Source organism: Seriola dumerili, unplaced genomic scaffold (genome assembly GCF_002260705.1).
Source record: "Seriola dumerili isolate Sdu_G_001 unplaced genomic scaffold, Sdu_1.0 BDQW01000017.1, whole genome shotgun sequence".
Classification (NCBI taxonomy): domain Eukaryota; kingdom Metazoa; phylum Chordata; class Actinopteri; order Carangiformes; family Carangidae; genus Seriola; species Seriola dumerili.
Window position 1 is genome coordinate 14,382,204 of NW_019174272.1, and position 12,500 is coordinate 14,394,703.

At 41.6% G+C, this 12,500-nt stretch overlaps 1 protein-coding gene across 3 annotated transcripts in view; it reads right to left on the reverse strand.

The window, feature by feature from the left end:
- Positions 1-8,469: 8,469 nt before the first annotated feature.
- LOC111227770 (histone-lysine N-methyltransferase EHMT1-like) overlaps positions 8,470-12,500 on the reverse strand; it is a 27,424-nt gene continuing 23,393 nt past the window's right edge. For 2 of the 3 annotated variants that reach the window (XM_022753483.1, XM_022753474.1), the window contains exons 22-23: positions 9,587-9,762; positions 8,748-8,993 (exon numbers count right to left, since the gene is read on the reverse strand). In XM_022753483.1, coding sequence (XP_022609204.1) covers positions 8,873-8,993; positions 9,587-9,762 — 297 coding nt within the window. In that variant the 3' untranslated portion in view covers positions 8,748-8,872. Of the gene's footprint in view, positions 8,994-9,586; positions 9,763-12,500 lie in introns of all 3 variants that reach the window. The other variant, XM_022753490.1, reaches the window with a different exon arrangement.

The following is a 12,500-nucleotide window of genomic DNA, read 5'->3' on the forward strand; positions in this document are numbered from 1 at the left end:
GCCTTCACACTAGATGGTAAATAAGATCATAGTTTATGGTCTCGTTGGTCCCTGGCCTTATTGACTTTTTAGGCTATTAAAAGACCCCTGACACGTCCTCGCCATATTAAACAGAAAACAATGTTGTAAACCAGTTGAACCCTAATAACTGCGTGACATTTCTCAAACGTCAACTGTACAACATGTGGTTAAGGCGTCTTAGGTTAAGCTGCATCTCCTAGAGACTCTTAGAGTAAAACATAATAAAGATAGACAAACGAGTGACGAACGAGACAATTTAGTATGTTGAATCAAAAGGAAAATGAAGTGGATATAATACACTACAGTGTCTTCAGGTTTTTTGTCAAACCAGTGCTTCTTTTTGTTGTTTTCATCTGCTTGTCTGTAGTTTGAATCATTATTGGTGTCTCTTGAAGATGTCATTTATTACTTCTGAGCAGCCTTACAGTCAGCAGGAGCAGGGCTGGGGCTTTTCTAGAAACTCTTTAATCTCTTCACTGTTGCCGGCCTCTTGGTGTTTGCTGGCTGTTGTTGCGGTCTCCATCTATGTCCTGCGTATGTTGAACAGCTTCTAGGTTTCTCGGTCTCTCCTCCCTGTTGCTATGGAAACAGGGCCGGCCCAGGTGGAGCCACTGGCTGGCGTCTTGTCGATCACGTGGGGGCTGAGGATGAGGAGCAGCGGAGAAAGTGATACCCCTACATGCACATTAACGGCCACTTCATGGAAACAGTCGCTCCAGCCGTGCTTCCTCCTCGGTTAACGGTTGAAAGAAAGTGACGGCGGACGTGGTGTGTACCCGGGACCGAGGGCGAGGCGGTTCACAGAGGACCCGTCCGACGTCAGCGGGTCAACTCGCAGTGAAAACGACTCTTTTAGGGAATCGTTTTTCTGGGAGGAAAATACATCTCGACTCTTCACTGTGACGGTTCTCAGCATTTTCTTGTGTCGTAGTCTTTTTCAGTTTTTTTACCCGGGGTTTGGTGGAAGGCGCCAATCCTGTATCTAGCATGGACTTGTAGCGTTGACGCCTGTGTATTTTACTCCCGGAGACGGGGCAGGCAGACGAGGAAGGAACACCGATGAAAAATGATGCTCATGGAGTTGATGAGCATCTGAATTTGAGCAACAATTTCATGTCGGAGAGAGAAGGCAGCGCGGGAGGCGGCGGAGCGTGGCGGAGGGAACAGGCCTGACACGGAGGAAACGAGTACCTCCCTCTGCTTGTCTGTTGTGAATGTTTGACTCCTCTGTTCGCGGGCGACTCACGCACCCGAAAGGACCTGGAGGACGGGACGACAGTGTGTGTTTGTGATGCTTCTGTTCCATTTCTTTTTCTGTTGTCAGTTTTGGTTTCTCCAGCAAGATCTTGCTATTCCCAGAATGGCTCGCTTTGAAGACGAACTGTCCAGTCGCTATGGAGGCAGCTGTCCCGCGGGCCCGGCCAGAGGGGGCCAGCCGGCAGCCGGGGCTCGGTCGGAGTGTGGGCCAAGAGAGTTGTGTACAACAGACGATGGCCCAGAGAGTACTCAATGCCATGGCCAGTTTACAACCCATCCCAGTCAAACAGAACCCCTCGCTCCACCTTAATCCGCTCTCTGTTCATCTTCAGCGAGGACAACAATCATACGGAAATATGCCAAAAAGATCACCGAATGGCCATATCCTTCCTGCCCAGTCTTACCCTCATACTGCTCTCACCCGAGATCACACGCGCCCGAACTTCTGCAGAAAAATGTGTCGCATAAAAGCCTTTAATTCTACATATATACGATATTCAATCACTTTAATTTATATCAGTAAAATCTAAAACTTCCACAGTGTGTCTCCTGTTGTTTCCACAGACTTAAATCCTCAGTCCGTTTCCTGTAGAATAAGATCTTATTCCAGAGAAGGTCTTCAACCATTTTCTTCTATGCATCTTAAAGTCACACCTGGATCTTGGTGTCATTCTTTTCAAGAAATAAGTTATTAGTAAAATGAGGTATGAATGTGGGTGCAGGACATGTTGCTTGGGTGTTCTTAAAGATCTTATAGTCTGCTGTTACAGGGGTTTCTTGACAAGTTGATCCCTAGTTGTTTTTAGACTCTCACTGGAATCAGAAATTTGTCTCAGTCTGATCTTAATCCAGGAAGGATTCTTGGTTGTTTGTCTGGCTAGTTGAGGGGCAGGTGGAGCCTGTCAGAACAGGCATGAATTGGGGTTCAAGGTATTAAGTACATAAAAACTTAGGGTTTTAAGTTAATTTATAGACTTTATGACATCCAGTGTGGAGGTTACGGGGTAGACGTGTCATTTGTCACTGTCATGGCTGTAGGTTCTCAAGATGGTGCTGTTCAGAAGTGCTGAACTCCAGCAAACAGCAAGCGGCCTCAGCAATCAAGGCAGGGCAGTCCTGCATGGGCTGTGACACCAACAAACAGCCATAGCTATAAAATGCAGCAGGATGCATTTCCAAATGAGTTAGCTGTTCATTTCTAATTGATTTAGCTTGCAGTGAAGGATTGTGTGAGTGTGGCTGCCACACTGTTGAGTTTAGTGTATCGACCGTACACCACAAAATAACTTCTCTCACTCTGCTGTAGATTCTGCATACTTTTTTTTTAAGGAAAAGTCAATTTAATGCCTCATTATGTTAATGAGTGTTAGAAGGTGTTGCAATTAAGTTCACATTAAGTTGTGTAATAGCCTCATTACTTAGGTCATGCTTGATTACCCCTGGTGCTGAACAAACATTATATAAGCTTTAATGTTCGCATTGCGCTTAACATGAGTCTTTATCCTGACGCAGAGCCCATATTGACAGCGCCGCACGGGATGATCTTATTGTGGCCCCAAGCAGCTGGAGTCCATGGCGCTCCCTGTTCCGAGGATGCCTCCTAACCCCCCCCCCTTTCCTCCTTCTCTCGTGGCAGAAAGCTGGACCAGTCTTGAGGGGAAGTTGGAGGTGGTGCAGGGAGTGAGATACCAAAAAAGAATTGACAAATCTGTGTGTGACTTTCTTGAAGTTGTGCTAAAGGGATGCAGGCAGAAAGGTGATGATTATTGGCAAAAGATGTTTTGTGACTTGTCTCGCTATGCAAATCAACTAAGTTAACTAGCTAATTGTAGATATACCAATTTAGAGTTCAGTCACTTGTCATGCCGAAAAATCATTGTAACTCAGTGTGCATGATGTCTTGCTGTGGTGTGGACGAGCTGTTCCAAAGTCTAGAAAATAACATAACTGCTGTGATGTATTAGCGCTTTTGTGACGTGAAAATTCAATAGCGAAACTTGCGACTGCCTTCAGTCCTCGTTCAAGTAATGCTCTGTGTCCCAATTTAGCATACCTCGATCCAAACTGTTATGCAGTCACTACGTAGAGCTGCCACAGTGTAATGTGAAACATAATGAATATCACACGAAATATGGACCAACTGCCAATATCCAAATCAATAGGAGCTCTTAATTTGTTTCTGATGAAAGTCAAATGTGTATGTTAGTGGTGTTAGAGGGGGTAGATGGACGCAGAGGGGCTCCAATCTCCGGGGTGGGGGGGGGGGGGTGGGGGGGGGGGGGGGGGGGGGAGCGGGGGGGGGGGGGGGGGGGTGGTTGGATAGCACATCTGTGTGTGGGTGTATACAGACGCCCGAACCACAATCAATTCCACGATGATAAAGACATCAGTGTAGACCAAAAGATGCATCTCATATTTTTTTTGTTTCAGTGAAAATTAAATGAAAAAATTCATTAATTCAACTGAAAATCACAATATCTGGCAAAAATAATGGCCCAATATTATTTTTTTGCCAGATTGTGCAGCGCCTACTAACTAACTATATACTAATCGTTTATTCATGACTGTTTTAGCAGGCTAGTAAGTAGACACCTGCCTACAGGACAGGTTACTGGAGTATTTGTGAACATTTCAACAGGGTGTCAGTTTGAGATTTAGGTGTGCTTAGCTGTGATTTTTTTATAATGGCAGATTTGCCAGGAAGTAAAAGAGGAAACATCTGCCCATGCGGCCAGCATGGTGCAAAGTGCACGTTTGCTGTTTTTAACATTTGGGGTGTTTGAATGGCGAGAAATGACAACAGCGTTGGGTCTGAAATAGCTTCTGGGTTGATTGGGCTTGCTTTGCTTGCCAGGTGTAAGTCGGGCATCAGGCTTTTTGTTAGATAATATACATAACAAACACCAAGCAACAGTCAGGTGTGACGTAGGTTTGTTCACAGTTATGGTTTTTGACATGGTTCAGTGGATGTTTTTTTTTTTTTGATTTGTATGCTTTTTCAGTCTGCTGATGTTTATTTATGTAGATGTTTAATGTGCTGTTTGTTTGTTATGCATTGTGCAGGCAAACTGTGAATTTCCTTTCACATGAGTTCCTTAATAGCTCATTACTCCATTTTGAGTACAGTCGTGATCGTTGGCACCATGATCGCAAACGTGCAATTGTGCTGGCTTTGGAAACAACACCTTTCCGGCACTTAGTCAAAACACCTAGGGATGTCAGAGCGTTTGGTGCGAGTAAGGCCACTGATACGTACTCCCACTTTCGTTGACTTTCTGTCACTGCGACAGCCCCCTTCCGAGTCGGTCTTATAGAGTAGAAAGAATGAAACTGACCTGATGTGCGTTATTTGGGACTTTTGGTATGAGGTGCTTTGATATTCTCTGTAAGAAGTGGCCCTTTGCGGCGTCCAAGGGTCTGGTTGTTATTTCAGCTGCGGACTCTGACTGCTGCAGATAAGTAATGAGACTATAATGCTCTGTTAATCGCAATCGTTTATCGGTATTTTCCAGAGTGTTCATAGGATTGAAAATTCAATGCTAGAATACATTCAGTGAACATAGCAAATGTGGTTTAGATAGAGAGCTGAAACTGTTGCAGCAATAGTGAAACTGTTTTATGTTGAGCGACCATTCATTTTGCAACAAACATTGCTTGAAGTATGTTATATGTTTATATATTACTTTCTGCATCAGTGATACGGAAACTTCAGCACTGTACGGTTCAGCAAAACCCTGCAGAACCTGCTTTCGATCCCCACTGATGTATATTATAATCTGTTACCCTGCTGTGCCCTACCGCGCCCAGCTCTCATGTTAATCTAACCACTCTAGCATATAAGAAGCCAGTAGTTGTGCAACACGCCTCACGTGTCCAGTCAAAGAGCCTGCGGCGGTGGCGGGGCAGAGGCCTGTTTTTAAGAATGAAATGTCACTCACTCGAGACCCCCCTGAGCTGCCCAGCTTTCATTGATCCCCTCTTGAACAGGCTCACACCCTGTCCTCGACAGACATGCCACAGAGTTCATGATGATATAAATCATGACACGCCCCAAGTAAAGTGATTAGTATTGTCCTGGCCCAGCCCATGATGAAATCTCTTTACAGCTGTTCTGTCCTGCCTACTAGCCTATCTATTATTATCACCTAGCCCAAGTAAACATTTTGAAGAACAGTCAGTATTTCTTGACTCTCGTCCAGGGAATGTGTCTCTGTGCTGGTGCTAGTGCTACAATCGCTAGTTATTTTCATTGTTGATTCATCTGCAATTTTTTTCTCCATAAATCAACTTGTAATAAATTTGCTTAAAGCAACACTCCACACATTTTGAAAAGCTTGGAACGACTTGAATTTTTGGTCTGGAGATCCAATTTATGATTATGGAAGTAAGTTTTCAATTAATTTCCTATCAATTGAATAATCAATTAAATTCTCTCTCTTTTTCTTCTTATAGGAAGATGTGCACATTCCAAGGGTGGGATAAGACAGATAAATAGAGGGGTTTGGAGACGTTGAAGGAGAGATCTCACATTGACAGAGATGCTCCAGGATTCGGCATTTTTGACACTGTTTCTTTCTTGTAAATAAACTTCTTTTTGATTGCAAGTAAAGACGTGTCAGCGGTGATCACTTCTTCACATCAGCAAAGTTAGAAAATGATCCAACCTGAAACAAAAACAGCTACAAACAATCAGGTTCCACTTTACAATAAGACAACCCTTATGAAAGATTTATAACTAGTTTATTAATTATAGCCTGTTACCACTTTATAAGGGCAATCTGATTGTGAAGTGGTGCAAACTCCTCCTGGAACCAGTGGACCTCTCTGTCAGTCTGAGTCTGAGGAGCTGCACCTGCAGGATGGACACATATGGACCAAACATGTTCAGACCTTATTTGGGCCAACGCCAGGAACTGACTTAAAAACCCAACAAATACTTGAAAAACTACAAAACATTGAACTGATATATAATCAAAACCCTCTGATTACCCCGTCACTATGAGAAGAGACATAAGACCCTGAAAAAATCATGTGGACCTGAAACTAAATGAAATGCTCAAATACAGTATAGAAAAAAATCCAATTGAATGTTCTAAAATGATTCAGTGTGATTCTGATTGTTGGGTATTTTCCTGAGAGTTGGAAGAATGGTTTCATTACACCTGTATTTAAAAGCAGTAACAAGTGAGACCCTCATGATCACAGAGAGGTGTGTGGGGTCTGCAGCATCAGCTCCTGTGTAGTTAAATTCCTCAATGACCACAACCATCACACATCTGTACACATCTGAACACATCTGTACCCTCACCACTCTCCAAATGGGAGAAACATCCAGTGGATCCTGCATGCAGAGTTGTGCCAAAATCGTTGAATCACCTCCTCGTGGTTGTCTGCCTCCTCCATTCAGACTAGTTCCAGGTTACATCCCTGTTTCTCCAGAATCATAGAAAATATTAATCATTTGTGTGAAATTTTGTCATAATTGCTGTGTGAAGTCTTGAGTAATGGCTAAAAAGTGTTTTGTGACATCACACCAGTGGCGATTGCTCTAAGACTGCAAGGGAAGCTCAGCTTCCCCTAAAATGTCAACAAAATAAGTGGTCAAATATGTGCTGTTGTGTGTACATTTCATTGACTAAATATGCGCTAGAACACGTTCATCTTTTGTTCAGAATCAGCTACTTATCACAGGTAACCGACACGACTTCCTTCTCATTCATCCCCGCAGCGCCACAGTGCTTTACACAGTGTAGACGCCGAGCGTCTACTGACTTCAGTGGGGAAGCACAGAGTGGGTTGTTCCACTGCAGCGAAACTAGACGGTCACTGGATAAATGCTGGGCTTTGTCCCGCCCATCGGACGCTCAGCGTCTCTGGGGGTCTATGGGGCAGTGGGCTGGCCCGGACGCTTGGTTTCTGCACGATGATTGGATGATCTGTCTGAGGCTGAGTCCCTTTTTGATTGACAGCGAAATGAGCGAATCAGCAATCTTGAAGTATAAGCATCCACCGGAGCATTTTTCAAGTTTTTCATTCCGTTGTTCGGAGTTGATCTGGAGACGTTACTGATCCTCAGTGACTTTGTCTTTGTTAAAAACGACTAGCGTTGTGTTTGGCGACTCTCATCTGTCACTGCGAATTTACATATAAATAAACGGACACATTTTATGATGTAGGCCGAAAATGAGCTTCCCCTCCTTATAAGACCAGCAGCCGCCACTGCATCACACTGACCTTGACCTTTAACCTTTGACCACTGAAATCTAATCAGTTCATCCTTGAGTCCCAGTGAACATTTGTGCCAAAATTTAAAGAAGTTCTGTCAGGGTGTTACTGAGATATCGTGTCCACGAGAATGAGACGGACATACGTACCTGAAAACAGGGTCAGCAGTGCTGAGACATGATAATATTAAATACTGGAACAAAACCAGTGAATCAGAGTCAGTTAGAATTCTAGTTCAGTCTTAAACAGAGATGAGGCGACATGGAGGCAGAATTACAGAGAATAAATGAGGATACTTCCTTAAGTACTCTCAAAATAAGAGCATGTTTATGGACATACCCAATATATTTTTTATTTATTACTAAATCAAAATGTAATGAAATATTGATAAAACATACATTGTATTGCAGTTGCAATACAACCTAATGTAGAGTGGTTCAATTGGATGGATTTGGGCTTCAGTCGATCGGGCAAAAAATTCCATCAGTTCTGGATCGTGTCACAAACATAAAACAGCTGCTCTGTAGTTTCTACATTTATGTGGGTCTGCCAAGGTGAAACTACAATGATACATTGTTTAAAATGTTGCTGCACCAAGGAATTGTTGGACAGCATTTCTACTTTCCTTTCCTAAAAGAAGGTCCAGTGTTTCCTATGCAGAAGGAGATAAGATAGGGAGCACTGAAGCTCCTTTCCTTATCATGTAGAGAAGTGTAGCAGCTCTGATCATGGCTGCTGCTCAGATACTTCAGCTGATTTCACTCAGTTTGAACCTTCCTGAGAAAAAAAGACATGGTTAGGTGGTTTGCTGTGGAAGAACACATCCTGACCTGAACCCCATCATCAGTGTTGGACCTCACTAATGCTTCTGTCTCTGAATGGGACCAAAGGAAGAAGCTGAGTCTCTACTTTCAATAAATAAAAACAGGACATAAAGATGCTTTAAAAATGTGTTTAATTGCTACTTAGACGTGTCGTAAAAAGTTCATAGAAGAGATCAGACTACCAAAAACATTAGTTCATTAACTCACAGATACAACAGTTTGCAGTATTAAAAAGAGTCTGTGGATGTTAAAATCATGTTAAGATTTTTTAACCTGATTGTTGGCTCTTTAAAAACTAGTCAGACCCTCTCTCACATACAGTATTTCTTCTTCTTCATATAGAAACTTGACCTCATGTATAAATAAGTCACATCCTGAGCTCTGGGATGACACATTTTAACTGTATTCATCTTTCATTTGCTGCTTTAAAATTGGGAATTCAAACGAAAACCGTAAAATCCTGCTGGTGTTCACCTGATGAAAATGTGGTGTCTGGTTGAGGAGACAGTTTCTGACATTAGAGAGGAGACAGAAACACACAGAGATCAGTGGTCATCATCAGGGACCTTCTCTCTGCAAGAGGCTGAGTGGCGGCACTTGACGGAACCACACTGGCAGCTGAAGTACTTGCTCTTTACCCTCCAGTAGTGATCACCGTAGTCAAACCTGGTGAGGAAGAGACCCCAGTCCATCAAAAGTTTTATTTTGACGTTCTCTAACGAGCAGGAAGAGGAATACCAAGCTGAGACTATGTCCACACTACTACGTTTACATTTTAAAACTGTGTTTTCAAATGAAAATGATTGCGCATACAATGAGCATGTGAAAGCCGGTGTAAAAAGGAAGAAGATTGTCTACTCTGCTGTTGATTAGTTGCAAAAAATACTACGAACAAGGAACAGCAAAGACAGCTTCAGTGTTAAAATACAGAATTTAACTCCTCAACAGCTGCTAGAAAAGACAAAAAGGTCAGTAACACTGTAGTTTACTATCTCTTTGTATTCACAACTGGTAGTCCAGGCTGATGAGAGCCAATAGGAGAGACTGTGGGTGTTTACATCATTTTTACAAAGTTTTCAAAAATAAAAGGGGCAGAGCAGTTTCCAAAAGTCTCCATTTTCGGTGCTCGAAAACTTCAGAGTCATGTCCACATAGCTAAAGAGGTGCACATAGCAAAAGAGATGAGTTTTAAAACAAAAGTTTTATAACAAGGTCGTAGTAGCGTGGACATAGTCTGACGCTGTTTCTCCAGCACTCACCCTATGTGGTCTCCAGCTTTGATGGACCGACTGGAGAAGAAGGCTATCCTGGGGAAGCGTAGGTCCTGGTGCATGGTGAACACCCTCACAGCCAGCAAGTTGGGCTCACACAGGTGGTTGATGAAGCGGCCGATGTTCCCGAAAAGTCTTGCATCAATACAGTGTACATCCTTCACCTGTATGAGATTATAACCAAGAAGAGTCACAGTCACATGTGACATCACAACCAGAAAAACAGCTTGTGAACAGTTTCCCCAGATTATCTCTAACACTTTTTAAAAGTCACACAGAGAGTGAGGCACCTGAATGGTCATTAATAATGCAACCATACTAACTATAGTGAGTACAAGAGGTCAAAGCAGAAGCAGGAAGTGGGTCTATAGACTGTGATTAGCGCCAAATCATATGAAAAAAAAAAATCATATTGCGATAATTTTCACAGACATTGTGATTGTGATACGAGTCAGGACTTCAGCTGGAGTGATCAGTTTTACATTTTCACTGAAAGAAATATAAAGATTATGATGATGTGATTTTTGTTGGGTGTGTTCACTCATGTCTGGAGAATATGATCTGTAGGTGTTTATGATATAATTCATTTATTGTCTGTTGGTGTGACACATTTTACCTTTATCAAAAAGTTGCAGCTCCTTTAATTTTGGATGTTGCACTTGGCCATATTGTGATTTTGACAATATTTTGATTGATTGTTCTGAGGCTCCGAAACATGTTCAAATGTTCAACATACCAAGGATAACTATCAGTTATCTGGTTTAACTGAACCCAACATTGACCGCCCTGATAACTTGTACTACAAAGCAGGTTATCACCTGGTTTAGTTAACTCTGGGTTTACCTGTCCAGGTACGAGCACGTTCATGTGAAAGAGGCGGAGTTGTTAATTATAAGAAACATCGTCACAACCACGAATAAAGTGTATGCATGTATGATCATGGAATTATTGAACAGTGTGTGGATCATTGTTGGTTTAGTTATTTCTCCTCATGTTGTTCTGAACTGCAGTGATGAATCATCACTGTCAGGAATCCTGTCGGATAAAATAATCTGTGTTCAGTTCAAATGAAGCTAGAATAGCTATTATGTAGTTATTTAGTGATAAACTCTCCTCTGTTTGTTAGAAGCTCAGTCAAAACCATCCACTGATCTTTACAAATATCTACTGATCTTTATTATTGATCACTTTATTGTAAAGTTTTTTGTCCCTGTCAGGATCCTGTAGGAATGATGACTCAGTTTTTCCAGTGATCTGATTGGTCAGTAGTTTGACTGTTGACAGGTTTTGATCTGATCCGGAGCATGTTAGGAGATCAGCATCAGTTACCATGGTGATTTATCCCGGTAACAAGTGAACCACTGTTGTAGGACTGAAAACCCAGAGTTAAACCTGAAGTTACCGTGATAACCTCAGATCCTGCTTCAGAGTACAGGCCTCAGGTCTAATTGTGATGGATGTGTACAACAACAGTTTGAGTCATAGTTTTATTGTCCACCTTCATTTTTATATTTCATCTTAAATCTCTTCTAGAAACAAACTTTTATTGAATAGCTTTTTCCAAATTTATTTAATTTTACATAATTTCATTAACTACTTTTGTTCTCATTGACAACTTTTTATTTTTTTTTTATTTTATAGATTTGAGATGATCGCCCTCTTGTTGGTAGCACTTCCTTTGGTCTATTTGCACTAACACTAAGACACTTTAATTGTATTTTTCTTGTTTTGATTGTTGCCTTACATGACCTGCATGTTTTATTTTGCTGCCTTGTGTAAAGCTCTTTGTAACATGGGTTTAGAAATGCGCTCTATAAATAAAGATTATTATTATTATTATTATTATTATTATTATTATTGTCCTCCACATACAGTGAGTTTGTTTCCTGACTGTCTGACTGCTCATATTTCTTGTCTTGTATTTAAGTGCAATATTATAATTACTGATTACTGAAATGAGGAAGAAATCTAGGAAAATAAACCAAATCATCCTTTAATTTCTAGTGAGTGAAACCATCTGGATCAGACTTTGTACCTACTACAGGGGTTCTCAAACTGGGCTTCCCATCGTGTTCTCCAAAGACTGAGGAGGTGATGATGTTATGTTGTTCCTACTGTCTCCAGTTCTGTTACTGGTTGACAAAATGTTCCCAGCAGCCACAGAGGAGCCTGACAGACTGTTTTAAGAGTTGTTGTGTAGACAGGGCAACAGAGTTTTTGTCTTGTAACTCCATTGTTGTTTACCTACCAGAATCAGTGATACTTTTTTCAGGCTTATGATTGGCCAACATGGCTTTATGGTTAGGGTTGTAGGTTGCCTATTGTTTTTTTTCCTTGACAGCGTATTTTGCGTTTATGCTCTGCTTCGTACATGATATTCTGATTTTGTGTGTCCTGTTAATCAGTATTTATTGTTTTTTGTTATATTTGGTATTGTTTATCAATTATCAATTATCTTCTTGTTTTTCTTTTAAAGCTCCATATAGTCTAAAAGTCTCTGTCCATGTGTAGTTTGATTATAGATCAGGTCTAGGTTCTATATTAATACAGTGAAAGTATCAAAGCCTCAGACCACAGAGAAATGCACCCAGCCGGTATTCAGAACCTGAGACTTAAACCCAGCTGTCAGGACTTCTGGAACTTTGTGATGTCACAACAAAGCAGTCACCAAGCCCCACCCACATGGATCCACGATCCAACCTTGCAGGATTTGGTTTCTCTGAAATCAGCTATATTTTTATTGGATCACTCAGAAAACAGTCAGCCAATCAGAAGAGAGGCTCAGAGCTCCAGAGAGAAGCCTGAGAGAGGAGATATAAAACTACACTGAAATGGCTTTTGGTTCTTAAAACAACAACTATATCTTCTTATAGATCAACACTTCAAAATAAAACACAGAAGA